The sequence below is a fragment of the Cololabis saira genome, chromosome 4, assembly GCF_033807715.1.
Source record: "Cololabis saira isolate AMF1-May2022 chromosome 4, fColSai1.1, whole genome shotgun sequence".
Taxonomy (NCBI): Eukaryota; Metazoa; Chordata; class Actinopteri; order Beloniformes; family Belonidae; genus Cololabis; species Cololabis saira.
The window spans coordinates 27,384,587-27,403,372 of NC_084590.1; the positions used below are offsets into that span (position 1 = coordinate 27,384,587).

Below are 18,786 nucleotides of genomic sequence, written 5' to 3' on the forward strand. Positions count from 1 at the left end.
AGAGGACCAGAGCATTGACAGGGGGGAAAGAACCAATCAGATGCCTTCATTTTAAGTCCCGCCCACGCCCCCCTCTGTCCCATGTGCGCACTCGCTTACAGGTGAATCAGACACGGGGTAGTTTTGTTGAAAATGTGCTGTCCAAAATGTCCTGGAAAACTCGACTCCTGCAAATGCGCGTTCCCCAAAGTTTGTGGGGGCGTGGCTTTGGATGGAGCGCTGACGGGAGGGGGAGGAGGGGGCGGGGCTTATATTTGCATTCTGTTAATCACAGCTGATATACTACGGAAGAGTATTAGGGCCAGGTAGGATAAAAATAAAAATAATATTTTAGAGGAGGAAGATTTTTTTTTCATTATGCACTTCGAGAAAAAAGTCGAAATGTCGAGAAAAAAGTTGAAATGTCGAGATTAATGTTGAAGTACAATTTCGAGAAAAAAGTCGAAATGTTGAGAAAAAAGTCAAAAGATTTTTTGAATAAAGTTGAAATGTTGAGAAAAAAGTCGAAATGTTGAGAAAAAAGTCAAAATGCAGAGAAAAAAGTCGAAATGCCGAGATTAATGTTGAAGTACAATTTCGAGAAAAAAGTCGAAATGTTGAGAAAAAAGTCAAAATTTTGTGAATAAAGTTGAAATGTCGAGAAAAAAGTCGAAATGCCGAGATTAATGTTGAAATACAATTTCGAGAAAAAATGTGAAATGTTGAGAAAAAAGTCAAAATTTCATGAATAAAGTGGAAATCTTGAGAAAAGATTTTCTCGAAGTGCACAATAATAGAAATATCTTCCCCTCTCAAAATATTTTTTCTCCTGCATGGCCCTAATACTCTTCCATAGATATACTGTGTCTTTATGTTGTAGTATTATGACTGAAACATGAGACAGACATTTCAATACACATCAGGAAGTTGGGACCTTTTAAACAACTCTAGTAATAATACTCTCTGTGAAGTGTTTTGTCTGGTTTAACTGCATAACTTAACTTAACTGCAACCTGCATAATCTATATTGAAAGATGGTGAATGTTGAAAATATGAATGTCTGCAAATCACAAATAAAAAATGAGCCATCACATAAAAAAGCTAAACAATAGTTCTTAGTTAATAATTAGTTCAAGTAAGTCTCCAGCTTATTTGATCCTAGTTGACTTCTTAATGCTTGCAAGGAAGGTCATGAGTTGTCATAGGAACTGTGAGGGAATCGCTCTTCACACCTTGTGGTAATATTGACAACTATGGATAGATACTGTAGCTTCTCGGCCCAGCTGGCCTCCGGCAGGAGGGTCCCCCCTTATGATCCAGGTCCTACTAAAGGTTTCTTCCCTCCTAAAGGGGAGTTTTTTCTTGCCACAGTTTGGCTTAAGGTTTTTCTCCCACTAGGGGAGTTTTTACCTGCCAGTGTTTATGTTAGCTTTATGTAATAATTGTTCGGGGGGTCATGTTCTGGGTCTCTGGAAAGCGCCTAGAGACAACTTCTGTTGTAATAGACGCTATATAAATAAAATTGAATTGAATTGAATTGAATTGAATTGAATTGAATTGAATTGAATTGAATTGAATTGAATTGAATTGAATTGAATTGAATTGAATTGAATTGAATTGAATTGAATTGAATTGAATTGAATTGAATTGAATTGAATTGAAATGAAATGAAATAGCAACCAAACTGCTGAGGATCCAAATAAAGCTTCCAGGTGACTAAAAAGCAGGAAAAAATAACAAAAGGACTTCAAAATGCTTTTAAATCGAGCTTTTGTCCCTGCCACTTGCATGATCTCAGATATGTTCCTAACATGTCTCATTTTAATTGTTTACCAGAATTTTTAGAAGGAGACATTATAAAAGATTGTTTGGACTCTGGTTCAACCATTATTTACAGGAACTGAACTCAAGCTGTACATTAAACTCAACCTGATTGCTGTGTTAAAATGAACAGTAGTACAAAGGAGTCACAGAGCCTCAATACAAGGCCAAACCCTTGTGTCATGGCTGTCCTTATTGACCTACAGACCATTTTAGTGCTAAATTACTGAGTTCGGCCCGCTGGCTAAAAGGTGTGTCTGTAATTGAGTGAATCCCACTGATGAATCAAATGTGAAACATGAAAAAGCTGGAACCCCTATATAATATATCTCTGGCCCCTTGAACCTTACAGAGGGGTTAACTTCAGTTTGAAAATTACTAAATTAATTCTGTTTAGATACTAAACTGCCCATGGGCTCTGATTTTAATGATGTTAAACTTTAAGGAATTAAAGGAAAATAAATCGTATTCATAGTTTATTGATGAGTCTGACTGTTATCTATTATCAGGCGTTTGTGCCAATGAAGCAAGTACAATGTGTGTAATTGGTGCACACTAAGCACTCGTTCAGCTGATTTAAATGTGTATTGTCTTTTATATTGATAGGAACGACATTGGGGATGTTTTAGCTTCATGTGTTTTAAACAAGCTAAATGTAATATCTTTTAATATATGTTTTTTTGGTGGTTTTTTGTTTTGTTTTGCAGTATGTCCCACAATAAATGCACATGATAAAATTAAGCCAGTCAAGTGGCTTTAGATGAAATGCAGCACAACATAAACTGTCCCCACAAACAAACAAATGAAAATAAATCACAACTGAGAAAAGTGCAGGTCAGCAGCAGACTCTTGTATTTGTGGTTCTTTTAAGTTGCCCATTTGTTCTTTACTGATGACTGGGAGCACCACATGTACCCACAAATGTGAGGGGCAGTGACTGTGAATCACATGGCTACCATGTTGCCCTCTCCAGGTCTCCTAACGCCTCTTCTATCCTCAGTGGGGCATCAGTCAGGAGCCTTTGTTCGGTGGCTGTTGTCTCTCTCTTCTCAATTCTTCCCATCACTTTTTCTTTATTTTCATTTGGCAACAGAACAAAACTAAATCGCTGTAAACATCTCATGGGTAAAGCACCAGGAGGTGCTGGAATGACTGGGTGAAGGGAGGAAGAGGTGGAGGAAAGGGATGTGGAGGAGGTAAAGAGTGAGAGGTTGGGAGAGGTGGTCGCAAGTCTCATTGTTGGATCCGACGCAGCGACTGCACCTGGAAGGACTGCGCATGGGAGCCCCACTCTCTGTAGTGTTTGTACTCGCCACCATGGCGATCACATTCCATGATGTACTGGTATCCACGGTAACCTGGAAATTGGTAGCACACCCAGCTGGAAAAGGAGAGACATAATCAATGAGAAGAAAAAACAGTGTGGTAGCTCCAGAAATAGAAATGTTGTTTGCGTGATATGAAATGTTTTTAGAATAAAAAATAATACATTTAAAGGAGAAAAAGACTGCCGTTATAAATAAGCCAGTTTAAAACTCAATCAATTATGTTATTCCATATAGAAAGAATGATGCAGGCTGTAATGCATCAAAACTCACAATTGCTAAAGATGCAATAAGTAATTAAATATGCAAACTTTAGTAGAGTGATAATATTTGATTTAATAACATCTGATATTAGCTACAATAAATTAGATGTCATTGTAGCAGCAAATGGAGTTATTGGTGCAATACAGCATATCAATAAACACGAGGTAGTGGCACTGGCCTGATTTTTATTTATTTACTGTGTATCGAAATGTATGTTACCTTGTGCCAAGTTAGTAAAATAAGCAGTTCATTTGCAGAATTTAAGCAATATTTCACATGTCAGAGGCCTGTTGTGAGTTAGTCGTCTGAGTTCAGAGGCTGACACTTACGAGCCGCTCTGAACTTGCATGGATCCAATCTCATTGTTGCCCCAACCCATGGCCTGCAGAGAAGGATAGTCATCATTTATCTCCCACTGTCGTCCAATGAAGTTCTCCTTCTCAAACAAGACCATCTTGGACTCCTTATGGTTCTGTGGGCACATGAAAAAGAGTTATGAGCACCAAGGATCCTTTGGTAGCTTTGCACAGTAGATGTCAAGTGGCAGTAAGATGAGGGTCTTAGATAAAAATGAAGTTGCCCTCAAATTAAGACATTTGTGTTTTACATCTCTCCCCTGTCTATCCTGCAGATGTCAAAGAAAGTATTTTAGTCATACAATGGTTAAGATTTCTAAATTCTGATAATATACATGAGGACTCATTGCACTACAGTCTGTTTGACTCAAACTTTGTATGTATTTGAGTTCTTTTTGTGTTTTTGACTTGAATAAAATAAGTAAGTAGCAATTGTAAAGTCAGACTGAGAAAAGCCAGAAACAGTTTAGTCCAGAAAACGCACAGCAGAGCAGATGGGGCGGAAGGACATCATCCTCTCAATGTGGTAGGCGTTGCTGCCGCTCCACGACTCCCAGTGAGGATACTCTCCCCTCTCCAACACAAACTGCTGTCCGCAGAAGCTGGAGTGCTCGTATCCTGTCCAGCTGTCACACAAGCACTCAGTTACATGTTCACAGCTTTGGATATTTGTAAAACAGACAGAGTAAATATGGGTTGTTTCCTGAAGACATCTTAGCAAGGTACTAACCTGTCTATGTTAAACAAACATCACGATGGTACATTTTCAGTTAGCATGAGGGAACTATTACTAATCATTATAGGTGTTACCTTTTAAATGTAACCATTAACTGATGTGTTATTAGATTCAGCATGAACAAAGTAGCACCAATATGTTTTAATCTAAACTACTGCAACATTTTCACGTGTGTATGTTTGTTTCTTTCATATATTTGACTTACGCTCCGCATTCAACCTTGAGGGAACGAATGTTGTCAACGCCACACTCCATGATGTTCTGGCAGGCTGAGGTGAACTCCAGACGCTTGCCCTGGAAGTTGTCCTGGTCATAAACTGTGATCTGGAAAGGACACAAATACAGGCATCTAGTATACACATGTCAAAAGTGCTAACTGATGTGGCCAGGCACAAAATAAAAAAAATTTAACCAATTTTCGTTAATAAACGACCAAACTCACCTTCCATGGTCCCAGTGGGTTGGGATTATTCAGAGCCATGCTACTGTATATCAGTGATGATTAACCTGCAGAACAGAAAGCATATTTATGCAAGTGTTCAGAGGAAAATATTACTTAGCCTATCTGCTAAACCTAACTTGTTGCTTTGGCCATCAGCTACAGTACATGCCATGCTTGTAATGTTATAAATCAAGTTATGCTTTTATAGACTGTTGAGTTTGCATGTCTTTTTAAACAGATTAAAATAATTCATTGTTTAATCATAGCATTTGTATTCACAAATGTGGAATTATCTCTGAAACTGAGCACATGACATTGTACATGTTTGAGCTTTGAAGCACACGCCAAAGGCGACTTCAAGCCTACACTAGACATAGTAGACAGAATGCACGTTTGCCCTTACTGAGCGTGGTCAGTATGAATGTCTGCCCCAAGTCTATACCTTTATGTGACTCAGCAGAAAAGACAGAAAAATGTTAAATTACAAGAGCCTGCAGTCTGAGGAGATGGAGGGCTTACCTGACCAGCCCCAAAGAATAGATGTCCAGTGCTCACAGGGGCCTCCACAAAAACGATGTCCTGGCCCCAGAGAAAATGGACCTATTTATACATGCTGGTGCTGAAAGCAACTGGGCCTGTGGGTCGGGCCGGGAGTCAGCACATTGCTATCCGATTTATTGTTCGGCCCTGAGCTGCTGGGCTTTAGTTAGCTGCAGCTGGACTGGATGGAGGGCACCGTGCCCAGTACAAATAAGCACAAGCTCCAAATGGTCCATGTCCAGTGGGCTGGACTGAGTCCTGGCACAGCCTACGCCAGAAAACAGATCATCCTCGTCTGACCACTGACTACAAAGGTGAAAACACATCTGGAATTAAAGTTGGAGGTAAAAACAAAACTTGATCTTAACGTTCCACTGTTATTATTCTGTATGTATATATATATATATATATATATATATATATATATATATATATATATATACAGAATATATAAAAAAGTATTTAGTCGGCCACCAATTATGCAAGTTCTATCACTTAAAAAGATGAGAGCGGCCTGTAATTGTCATCATAGGTACTGTACACTTCAACTATGACAACTATGAGAGACAGAATGGGGGGAAAGAATCCAGGAAATCACATTGTAGGATTTTTAATGACATAATTGGTAAATTCTTCGGTAAAATAAGTATTTGGTCATCTACAAACAAGCCAGATTTCTGGCTTTCACAGACCTGTAACTTCTTCTTTAAGAGTCTCCTCTGTCCTCCACTCGTTACCTGTATTAATGGCACCTGTTTTAACTGGTTATCAGTATAAAAGACACCTGTCCACAACCTCAAACAGTCACACTCCAAACTCCACTATGGCCAAGACTAAAGAGCTGTCAAAGGACGTGAGAAACTAAATTGTAGACCTGGACCAGGCTGGGAAGACTGAATCTGCAATAGGTAAGCATCTTGGTGTGAAGAAATCAACTGTGGGAGCAATTATTAGAAAATGGAAGACATACAAGACACTGATAATCTCCCTCCATCTGGGGCTCCACGCAAGATCTCACCCCGTGGGGTAAAAATGATCACAAGAACGGTGAATAAAAATCCCAGAACCAGACGGGGGACCTAGTGAATGACCTGCAGAGAACTGGGACCAAAGTAACAAAGCAGTGCCAGACGTGTCTCCCTGCTTAAACCAGTACATGTCCAGGCCCGTCTGAAGTTTGTTAGAGAGCATTTGGATGATGCAGAAGAGGATTGGGAGAATGTTATATGGTCAAATGAAACCAAAATAGAACTTTTTGGTAGAAACACAACTTGTCGTGTTTGGAGGAGAAAGAAAGCTGAGTTGCATCCAAAGAACACCAAACCTACTGTGAAGCATGGGGGTGGAAACATCATGCTTTGGGGATGTTTTTCTGTAAAGGGACCAGGACGACTGATCCGTGTAAGAGAAAGAATGAATGGGGCCATGTAAAGTAAGATTTTGAGTGAAAACCTCCTTCCTTCAGCAAGGACATTGAAGATGAAATGTGGCTGGGTCTTTCAGCATGACAATGATCCCAAACACATCGCCTGGGCAACGAAGGAGCGGCTTCGTAAGAAACATTTGAAGGTCCTGGAGTGGCCTAGCCAGTCTCCAGATCTCAACCCCATTGGAAATCTTTGGAGGGAGTTGAAAGTCCGTGTTGCCCAGCGACAGTCTCAAAACATCACTGCTCTAGAGGAGATCTGCACGGAGGAACGGACCAAAATACCAGAAACACTGTGTGAAAACCTTGTGAAGACTTACAGAAAACGTTTGACCTCTGTCATTGCCAACACAGGTTATATAAGAAAGTATTGAGATGAACTTTTGTTATAGACCAAATACTTATTTTCTACTATAATTTGCAAATAAATTCTTTAAAAATCAGAAAATGTGATTTACTGTATTTTCTTTTTTTCATTTTGTCTCTCATAGTTGAGATATACCTGTGATGAAAATTACAGGCCTCACTTTACCCTTTTTACTTTTTTGTCCCACTGTGTGTGTGTGTATGCATATGTACAGTATATGTATATATATATGTATATATATATATATATATATACACACACATCCAGCACACTAAAGGTTCTAACACACACATGTGATTAGTACCAATTCACTCACTGTCTTCTCCTCAAACTGTGCTGCACTTCATCTGTTAGCTATATGCATCATGTCCACTTCTACTGACCCCACATATCTGGTCTTTTCACTCACTCCTATAATCACAGATTCCCAGTCATGCTCTCACATCGTCCTGGACAGAGGCAGACACACAACGGCCAGTTAACACATTCACAAGGACGGTACATACAAAGGATTTGCTGCTCTGACACATGTGGAGATATGTATGTAGACGGTGACATTTGACCATGTTGTTCGCACTGTTTCTACATTCTCAGTTAAACATCTCTGAATGCTACAATTGTGTTTTTTTCTACAATAAAATTTCAATATAAATAGACTGTTGCACCTACCTGTACTTTATCTCTTTTGAAAAAAAAAATGTATTTCTTCTAAGAGCTCACACAAGCCTAACTACCAGTCTCTGTTCTCAAATTAAAGGATTGGTGAACAATCAAATCATTCTTTGAAGCCTTCAACTTAATTTGTATTTGTTTGTTCGAAAGAAGTATTTTTTTTATACCATTTAACTGTCAATTTCCAAACTGCACAAAATGGTTTTATTGAAAGTAATTGGTCTCAGACTTGGCTATTGCCAGAGGATTCCACTAGGGGGCACACTACAGAAGGCAGACTATCTAGGCCTTTTACATACTAACAGGTAAACATTGTGACAAGTAGAGGTTATTTCTTGAATAATGTTAAGATTACATTAAAAAATAAAAATAAAAAGTGACTTGAGTGTCCTAAAGTTTGTAAGGTTTTCTAAATCAAAGACATCAGGAATCCACTTATATTTGTCTCCATGGTGCCCCTATTGTTTAAGTGCGTTGTCTCGTGAACGCATTGCATTAATTTCTCGGCAACAACACTCATAACAGAAGCAGAGTGCTTCAACCACGTGTTGTAAAAGTGCACTTTAAGGTTGTACTTCAAACAAGCGCAGTAGCTCAGTTTCTTTTCTCAATGCCTGGGTAATAAACGGATGAGTTAAGTTCCATTCATCCGTGCATCCATCCATTTTCTACAGGCGCTTCATCCTACTGAGGGTCATGAGAGTCTGGTGGAGCCTATCCCAGCTGTCACAGAGGATTGTTAAGAGGTAAAGTTAATGTAATTATCTGTGAGAGGAAAGTTGGAGGATTCTTGTGGACCTCTTATGTTGCCTGTCCCAGTGTGAGACTGCTTTTCAAAACTATAAGAAAAGCCAGTTATCATAACAGAGAAAGAAACAACAATCCCAAACAAAGAGTGAATGAGAATACAGGAAAAAGGATTTAACATATTTGTCTCTTTTTCTGTCTTCACAACAGGAACATAATGTGTTACACATGTGCTACACATTCATGCAACTGGCTTGTATGTGATGTCTATGTAAAGAATGTGTATCAAATGTTCATCTAAAGAGTGTAAAGCGCTCGACTGTCTAAACAAAAGAGGTTCATGCTGCTACTCCAGTCAGCACATTACACACCCAGGGCTCAAAGGATTAGACTGCATGCACCAGTGATGACAAGAGAAAGACAGAGGGTAAAGAGAAAAAACTCATCATAGGAAAGCAGGTAAGAATAACAGATGGGAAAGATCAAAAATAGAAAAAAAGATACATATACAGAAAAAGAGGGCCAGGCTGTGAGATCAGTGGCTGCAAAAGCAACTGAGTGTTTAGAGTATGTGTGTGTGCAGCAGCAAGCAAAGTTTCTGCTGATGGCAGTGACTGTCCCCCAGTCTGCCACAATGGTGGTGGACAACAAAACAGGCAGCTGACTCAGCTCGACTCTGCCACAGATAAGCAGTGTGACTTTTGACCCCGCACTATGTTCCAAAAAGCTCACAGCCAATGAGAAGTCAGAATCTTGCCTCTATAGTGTCACTCTCAATGTGAATGTATATATATATCCCCACTCACAAGGCCTGCGTCCGTCACCCTCTCCAAAGGTCAGCTTGTTTCAGCTTTCACTTGTAACTGTAAGTGTCTGTTCCGAGGTCTCCTAACTCTCTAAGCTGCACTGTTTCGGGGATATTTTTGTTTGCTTATCTACTCATTCCTTGGACTGAGACAACCAAGCAAGGACTGGCTTTTTGCTTAGACCTTAACTTTGGATTGATTAGTTGGGATATTGACATAAAATGCAACAGGAGATAATTCACGTTTTAAAGCTGCTTTTATTTCTTTGAGGTAAAATTTGTGAGGGAGGTTCAGACCCTTTGATCAATTCTTTATAACTAAAAAATGGATCAAGACCGGTTTTGACAGATTAGTGTGCTACAAATTGTTATTTACTTCTGGTGCTCAAATGAATAGTATAAAAAGTCAGAAAAAGTACTGGGAAATTTACACAGGGAATGATCAGTCATACTGCACTTTTACAGGAAACAGAAAGGTGTTTATGTTATTTTTTTTCCCTCTTTCACTAGTTTGAGTTTTCACTACAGGACTACTCTGGGACCATGATATTTCAGTGTTGTACATATTCCTGCAGGTGCTCCAGCACATCTGTAGCTTTAGCAACAATGATGAAGTCAACAAGCGAAGCCGAGGACAGGGTTGTGGCAGGACTTTATTATATAAGAGCAAAGCAGGGTGACAGATCTGGATACATGTTTCTGTTGTGAACATGTTTGAGATATTGCATGGAATCACAGTAGAAGGCACCAAGTAATTTCTGCTGATCGTCAGAAGGTCCAGGACTGAGCAGTACAGGTCAGGGATCGAGATGGAGGCGGGAGTTAGAAATACAGTCCCTTGCATGTCTTTAGCTCTCATTTGCCCCATTGATGTGGAGATGAACTTCAGTCTGTGGCAGTAGTATCCTCTGGTGTGGCCGTAGGGCGTGGTTACAAGGCACTATCAATGAGCTGATCCACAGTTTTTGGATGTAAGTACTGTAAATTAGTTTCAAAGGTCTAATAAATCCAGTAATCCAGTCTAAAATCTGCTTTTCTGGGCAAAAGATTTATCTGAGCTGATCTTGGTTGTTTTAGGAGCATGAATGCCTTTATGGCAACTTTTTATTACATGTAAATGTCTGGGGATTGCATCAGCTCTTGACATTTGCTCAGAGCATTTGGGCAGCTGTGATACTGACAAATTTCATAATCCACCACAAACAAATGAAAATGAATGTTGGCTCAAGTGTCCTTCCAGTGACTCAGTTGGAGGAATATTTGCATCCACACATGGCTGTAGTACTGAAGAACGGGCTGCTTTCAACAGTCAGCAATCAGTAGCTTCCTTGTGTCTTGGTGATCTCTGAGAATGGTTGGGTGACTGTGTGATTTCTCTCTCTGCAGATTTGATTATGTCTCACTCAGGTGCTCAAGGCAGCATTGGCAGCCACTCGGCCATAGGGCTGCGCAATTCCAAGGTACTTCTGTAATATTTATTTAATGGTGAAAAAAATACACAAAAACAGAAACCAATTAATTTCATAAATCAATGCTAACCAGATTGTTTTGTCCTTCAGATATACCTCTACGAGTTTGAGAACTTCCAGGGCCGTAGGATGGACCTGTTTGGAGAGTCCCGTAACTTGATGGAGAAGGGTTTTGAGAGAATTGGCTCCATCAGGGTCGAGTGTGGGCCGTAAGTCACCAAACCTGCCATTCATGTGTTTTACAGCGCAGTGTACCAATCGCTTAACAATTCCTCTGTTTCTGGCAACACAGCTGGGTGGGTTATGAGCAGCAGAACATGAGTGGTGAGATGTTTATGCTGGAGAAGGGAGAGTACCCCCGGTGGGACACATGGTCCAACAGCTACAGATGTGACCGCATCATGTCAGTCAGGCCTGTCAAAATGGTAGGTTTTTCTTTTTTCTTCTGTAGCAGTAAATACGTCCTTTCAATACTGCTGTCAGGCTCTACTCACACCTCAAATTCAGGTTTCCTCTCATCTATCTTTTACTGGCTAAGAAAGAGATGTTTTTAATTCCTGGAGATCTGTATTGTTATAATTATTCCACTGCAAGGGTTCTCCCCTAAACATTTCATTAGAGGGTATTTTAAAATCCCACATTAATATCACAGAACAGAAGCTCAATTTAGTCATATCATTCTTCTTTTATTCTTGATCCTGATGAGAATTTGGTTACCTGTATTTGATGGCTGAAATAATAAGACATAGAGCAGACGAAAATCTAACCCATAATAGTGAGCACATTATATTTTTGTATTATTTCTTATTGAAAAAGGAAGTATTTCTCTGACAGGACCCACAGGACCACAAGATTTGCCTGTTTGAATGCACAACCTTTGAGGGCCGTAAGATGGAGGTTTGTGATGAAGATATTCCAAGCTTGTGGTCTTATGGCTTCCAGGACCGTGTTGCCAGCATTCAAGTCACCGGTGGAACGTAAGTGATCTTTTATCGTCTCTTAGGGCTGCTTTTATCTGTATGGCAGGTTGTGGGTACATAAAGGTCAGAGTTCACATAAAAAATAAACCTTGGTTATGCAGATTCTTGATATTATAGGCAGCAGTTTGGGGATTTTATTCTTTAAGTCCTTATGTGCAATGAAAGTGGTTCCTATACAGACGTAAATACACATTTGACTACATTAAAAGTACATTTTGTGATGGCCATCCTCGTCAAATGAAAACTTGAAAGGTCACAGGATTTGATGAATAAGTACAGCTTCATCACCACATTTGTTTATCTGCTCTTCTTTACACAGCTGGGTTGGCTACCAGTACCCTGGCTACCGTGGTTTCCAGTATGTGCTTGAATTTGGCTCTTTCAAGCACTGGAATGAATGGGGGGCCCACCATCCCCAGATCCAGTCCATCCGCAGGGTGAGAGATATGCAGACGCACCGCCGGGGCTGCTTTGAGCTGACCGCCTAGATGAGTCTGCCAACTGCAGGCTAACACGAGGGAAGAGCAAGAGGCTCGGTCTCATTACGGCGCTAAACATCCTCTGGAAATTCTCAGCCAGCCACTAGCTACAGAAGCTAATGGTTCCTCAACACTGTTATTGTTTTACTGGTAGAGTTTGGAAGTATGCAGAACTGTGAATGACTCTGAATGGGATGATAAATTCTTCTGTAACGCTGGTAAAAACAATAGCAAAGCTATTTGTCTACAGACCTCATAAAAAAAGATTATATTATATTTATGAACAAGAAGGGGGGGATAAAGGGCATGAATAGAGTTAACGGTTTGTGTTTATTAGTTTGTTATAATAATATTTGCAATAAAACCCTTTGATTTTTATTTACATACCTATGTGTTTCAAGCTGAAATTATGCCGATGAGCCTGTTCAGCAAAATACTGCCCCTCTCTTGGGATCCACTGATTTATTTATTTATTTATTTCTAAGTAAAGGGATCGACAGTTCTTTAACATGTACTACCATGGACAGCTCTCATCTCTGTACTTGCCCTGCAGTAAGTTTACAAGGCAGGAGGAGGCACTATCTCCTCATCACTAGGTGGAAGCCTGGGTGACTGGAAGACGATCTGTAATTAGACCAGGGATTGGCAACTCTGGAGGGCCACTGTGGTTCATGTTTTTCTATTTAATCACACCCGTCTAGAAGTGGCTGCATCATTAACAGAGTTGTGCAAACCTTGATGACAAGTTGGTGATGACCATTAATTTCAATCAAGTGTGTCAAAGCAGGGAAACATCTAAAACATGCAGGACAGTGGCCCTCGAGGACCAAAATTGCCCATCCGTGAAGTAGACAAAAGGATGAAGGTTGTGCAGGGTTGTGGTATACTGACGCTAATATCTTTTGTGCTGGCCTGTTTCAGCTCATTGATGGGACTGTTCAGAGATTTTGCATTTTACACTCTCTCAGGGATGCTGGCATCTGGAAAGCAACTTTCCAATGGAAACAAATTAAATAAAAAACATTATATGGACATTATGATGGTCTCCTCTCAATCTTTGTTTCACCCTTTGTGTATTGCCTTTAAAGGTCAAGCTGTTCCCATCCAGTGTATGATTTAATAAAACAGTGGAAAAATTGTGCAGACAGTTTCCTTATGAGTTCACAATATAAAAAATGTCTTGATACAAAAGCAAAACAAATATTTACCATGTGAAAATGTGAAATGCAATTTTTTTTTAGATTTTGGGGGCTTTGTATGTCATGTAATCAAATCTCTAAAAACTACTGGGTTAACAGAAACCCAATTTGGTTAATTTCCCTGTCCCAGTGCTGCCTGGGCCACATGTGTAATGGACCCACCCAATCATAGGTTGTTTAGAAGCAGAAGGGATGGGTTTGTTGGATTTTGGCATTGACTTAGCTGATTGAGTTGGGTTTCTCTCCCTAAGAAAACAAGAAGAAAGAAACTTTAGGCCAATTTCTAGGCTCCCTTTCCTTTCTAAGGTCCTTGAGAAAATTGTTTACGACCAGTTGATAACTTTTGTAGAAGAGTACAACATTCTTGAGGTGTTTCAGTCTGGATTTAAAACCCATCACAGTACTGAATCTGCACTGTTGAGGGTTTTAAATGACATTGTTTTAGCCACAAATGCTGGTCACTGTGTTGTTTTGGTTCTGCTGTTTTGTATTTTCTGTGATACAAATTACTGTGTCATTATCAGACTGGTGCAGACCTTGATGACATGCCGATGATGACCTTTATTTAGAATCAGGTGTGTTAAAGCAGAGAAACATCTAAATCATGCAGGACCGTGGCCCTCAAGGACCAGTATTTAAGATCCGTGCTCCAGGGCACCTCTTACATTCTCGGCCCTCTTCTTTATTCATTATACTTACTTCCACTCAGTTCTCCAAAAGCATGGAATTTCATTCCATTTTTATGTTGATGACAGCCAAATGTATATTCCACTGAAACATGAAAAAGCTCACTATGCTTAACAATTGATAGAGCGTATTGCTGAAATGAAGACATGGATGTCACTTAATTATTTACCCTTTGATCAAGAAAAAACTGAAGCCACTATTTTGGCCTCGAGATGCCTTTAAGGTGCATGTCGACATGTTGTTGTATTTTTAAAGCAAATATTCAAAAATCTACACCAACAAGCCTAGGTGTACAACTCAACTATGTACATATTAGTTCAAAGGTCAAGCCCAGCTTTTTTCACCTTTGGCAACTGGCGAAGGTTAACCATTTTCTTTCTCAACACCACTTTGAGATTGTAATTCATGTATCACAAAACGTTTAAATTACTGTAATGCCCTTTATGTTGGGGTTAGCCAGAAATCATTTACTCGATTGTAGTTAGTTCAAAACGCTGCTTCCTGACTTTTAATCGGTGCAAGAAAACAAGAGTACGTGTATATTACTCCAATTTAATCATCACTTCACTGGCTCCCAGTTTATTTAAAAATTGCCTTTAAAACTCTTTTATTTGTTTTTAAAGGTCTTCATGGTCTTGCACCAAAGTATCTGTCTGACCTACTTCAGCCGTACACTCCTTTACGCTCCCTCAGGTTGGCAGATCAGTTGTTGTTAGTTGTCAAGGTGGAAGCCTCGAGGAAACCTTGCTTTTTCAGTCGCTGGCTGTGGAACGAGTTGCACATCAGGCAGATGCACTTACCGTTTTTAAATCCCATCTTAAAACATATTTGTTTGCTGTGGCTTTACTTTTTGAATGCTTTAGATTTGTTTTTACATCTTTTTTAATATTGTGATGTTTTCTGTAACCTCATGTTCGTGTTCAGCACTTTGATCATCGATGTTGTTCTTGAAGTGCTTTGTGAGTTGAGTTGAGTAAAAATAATAGCTTAGGACATGAATTAGAAACACAGTACTTATATTGACTTAAAATAATTGTTTTCATTTCAAGCTATTGTATACTTTATTAAAAAACATTCATAGAAAACAAACCTTGCACATTCAAAATCTGGACATAAAGAACATGAATACTTGTTATGAGTGTGCTTAAAGCAGAGGTTTGCATACCGATATATTACCTATTTTTGTATATTTCAGAAAGCACATGAGACAATTTAAATCAGTAATCACTAGGATCAAGATATCAACAATTACTATTAGCTCAGAGGCTAAGGGTCACCATAGGCCCAGGGATCTCCAGGCTGCTGGGTTGGAACGCAGAAACATTGCCTTGTTTCTCTGTAAAGATAACATCTGCAAGTTTATGTAAATAAACATCTGTCAAATGAAAAATAAAACACTCATAACACATTTTACTCATAACCTTATTCACACCATAATTGATGTCCATACTCATAACCTTCCAACACTAAATATCCATATCATCCAAAAAAATGACCTAAATTTACTGTTGGTTGTTTGAAAAAAAAAAAAAAGCAACTATCCTGTCAAACGTGGAAGATAAACCAAACAAATTAGTGAGCCCAGAAAATACACAGAAATAGGAAAAATAATATGTTAAACAGCAAGAACCTGATAGATCTATTTAAGTAGCAATAACAACATTATCTCTATCCACATCATATTGTAAACTCATCGTGAACTATATTGATTTTAAGAGTCTCTATTTGATTTGGAACGATTACTTCTATTGAGTTTCATCTCTAAGTCAGTGAGCTGGATCAAAGTTTTTGACAATATTTGGTGAAACCAATCCAACCTATGACCCAACAACAGCAACCTGTATGGGGGAATATTACTGTCAACTACTATCACGAGCATACTTTTTAGATTTGAGAGCATCATTCTGGTTCACCAAAATAATTTTTTTAGCATCAGTTCTCATGTGTTCTGTGGTGCAGGCTGAATATTTGCATTTGTTTGATGCTGTCCAAAGGGGATAACATTTGAAAGATCTTTTAAAATATATACTGTATGATATATTATGTTCTTTTACCAAAAAAGCCACATAGTTAGGGATAAAACTTGATTCCATGTTGCTCTGGATCCTTAAGGATATCACGCTTAGACACAAAGATTCACTTTCAGTTTTAGTTTATCAATGCAGGCTGAGATTCTGATGGTTTGGACAAGCTTTTTATTGGACCTTCAATTGTAGACAATCATAAAACAATGTGAAAACACTGCACTGCTTTTAAACATTTTTTTTAATGAAAATATTAAAGTGCTGTCAACAGAACGCGTAAAGCACTCTTGTCAGTTAACGGCATAAGCAACCCTTGAGGTTGTATGGACTCATACTCATTTTTTTCTTAAACTTCACATATAACTTTTCTTGATTACATTTACTACTGCATTAGTATGTGTATTGCATTTTACTCCTACTGTAGATGCTTATGCTGAGCTTATTTACTCTGTAAACTGATTAGTGGTTTAACCTAATCCATCACATTCTATAATGTTCTACATAGAAAAGCTTTGATAATTTTGGAGAAACAGACACATTTTGAGGTTTGTCCATGCAATTTCATTCCAATGCAATTTATTCTACAAATAATGTCTTTTTTTTAAAAGAAGAATCTCTTTTGCTTATAAAAGACAGACCCCATAAGTATATGCATTTTGTCCTGACTTGAGCCTGTAGGACCCAAATGCAGGAGACAAAGGTGGCAGGAGTTCCAAACCAAATTATTTCACTGAAGATACTACATAACCAGGATAACCAAAAAATACAAACAAAAAGCCCGAACTAGACAGAAACAGAACAAACTATACGTGATGCAAACAGTAGAAACGAATTGGTTACCACGGCAAGAAACAGTAAGACCAACAGGGAAGAAAGGGAAGACAAAACAAGATATACTCACAGGACTTGACGTTACAGAGGTGCAAACAATCAGGGCAGATGGGAACAAGGGAAGTCACAACAGAACTAAAACACAAGGACACAGGCTTTCAAAATAAAACAGGAACAGATATAAACCTTTACCACAACACATCTTTTTCAACAGACAAGAAGGGGTTGAAAGTTGTCCTTTGGAATTTAACCGGTCAAAGTTGTAATACAAAAATCATATTATATCATGTTCTGAGATGCAGTTGTATGAAGATTAAACAATCTTGCCAAATGAAGGAAGTTTACAAGTCCTTTTGTTAAGCATACAGTACTTAAATATGCATTTACATCCCACAATTGGTTTCAAACTTTGATATCTAGCTAAACTTAACCAAACGTTTTAATTATAGGTCAAAAAAGTGTTTATAATTTAAGGTATTAAAGGAAACAAACATAGTTCTTTATTGGTGGTCACGTCTCAAAAGATTAGCTTCAATGTTTTAAAGTGTTGTATCCATCTGAGAGTCGTTTTATAACTTTCTCCCCCTTCACTGAACGTTAAATCTATTTTAGGCCCAATTATATGTCATTAATTTAAGCTTATTGCACCAAAAGACACCCCTCACTATAAAGAATTGATGTACTGTAAGGCTACACTTATCCTTGTTGCTTTTAAATGACTGAATATATTTGACATTCAATTTTGTTTGGTTTTGAGATGAAAGATGGGGAAACAAATAATTATGATAGCCCAATAACTGTACACACAGAGTAGACTGTGTTGGGTGTACAGTATCATAGGGATGAAAACCAAAGTGGAAAGTAATGGAACTGAATGCCATTGGTTGTATCTGATGATGACCACTAGCTAATATGACAGAAAATACTAATTGTAATCAAAATTCAAAATGCTTCCCAAAATCAGAGCGGATTGTGACAGCACTGAGTTGTCCATCTGCAGAGCCGAGCAAGATGATTATTCATTTCAGCCTTGTGTGTGTTTTTTTTTTTAGCTTTTAAGGCACGGTCTAACATAGAGGAGACACAAAAATTCACATCCTCCGACTAGGAATGGGCGATATTTTACCGTTCACGATATATACCGTCAAATAAATTCCTCACGATAAGAATTTGTATCTCGTGGTAAAAACGATAAATTCCCATTGATGACGTTTTTGTGTAAAGATGATTTATGGTTCTGTGTTAAATCCACTCACAACGTACGGGAAGGAAGGAAGGAAGGAAGGAAGGAAGGAAGGAAGGAAGGAAGGAAGGAAGGAAGGAAGGAAGGAAGGAAGGAAGGAAGGAAGGAAGGAAGGAAGGAAGGAAGGAAGGAAGGAAGGAAGGAAGGAAGGAGCAGGAGGAAAGACGGAAGGAAGGAAGGAAAAAATGAAGGGAGGAAGGAAGGAAGGAAGGAAGGAAGGAAGGAAGGAAGGAAGGAAGGAAGGAAGGAAGGAAGGAAGGAAGGAAGGAAGGAAGGAAGGAAGGAAGGAAGGAAGGAAGGAAGGAAGGAAGGAGAGAGCAGGAGGAAAGAAGGAAGGAGAGAGCAGGAGGAAAGAAGGAAGGAAGGGAAAAATGAAGGAAGGAAGGAAGGAAGG

General features: G+C 38.9%; 2 protein-coding genes across 3 annotated transcripts in view; one reads left to right on the plus strand and one right to left on the minus strand.

The window, feature by feature from the left end:
* Nucleotides 1-13,445, plus strand: part of crybb1l3 (crystallin, beta B1, like 3) — a 30,920-nt gene extending 17,475 nt beyond the window's left edge. Inside the window, exons 1-6 of one of the 2 annotated variants that reach the window (XM_061719288.1) lie at nt 9,414-9,540; nt 10,867-10,940; nt 11,040-11,158; nt 11,242-11,374; nt 11,784-11,926; nt 12,249-13,445. In XM_061719288.1, the coding sequence (XP_061575272.1) occupies nt 10,875-10,940; nt 11,040-11,158; nt 11,242-11,374; nt 11,784-11,926; nt 12,249-12,417 (630 nt within the window). In that variant the 5' untranslated portion in view covers nt 9,414-9,540; nt 10,867-10,874 and the 3' untranslated portion in view covers nt 12,418-13,445. Of the gene's footprint in view, nt 1-9,413; nt 9,541-10,866; nt 10,941-11,039; nt 11,159-11,241; nt 11,375-11,783; nt 11,927-12,248 lie in introns of those variants that run through there. The other variant, XM_061719289.1, reaches the window with a different exon arrangement.
* On the minus strand, nt 2,630-5,597 carry cryba1a (crystallin, beta A1a). Its single transcript, XM_061719291.1, has 6 exons — nt 5,443-5,597; nt 4,924-4,988; nt 4,687-4,805; nt 4,230-4,371; nt 3,719-3,861; nt 2,630-3,181 (listed from the first exon to the last, which is right to left on the minus strand). The coding sequence occupies exons 2-6, from the start codon at nt 4,960-4,962 to the stop codon at nt 3,034-3,036; spliced, it is 591 nt and encodes a 196-aa protein (XP_061575275.1). The 5' UTR covers nt 4,963-4,988; nt 5,443-5,597; the 3' UTR covers nt 2,630-3,033.
* Nucleotides 13,446-18,786: the final 5,341 nt, after the last annotated feature.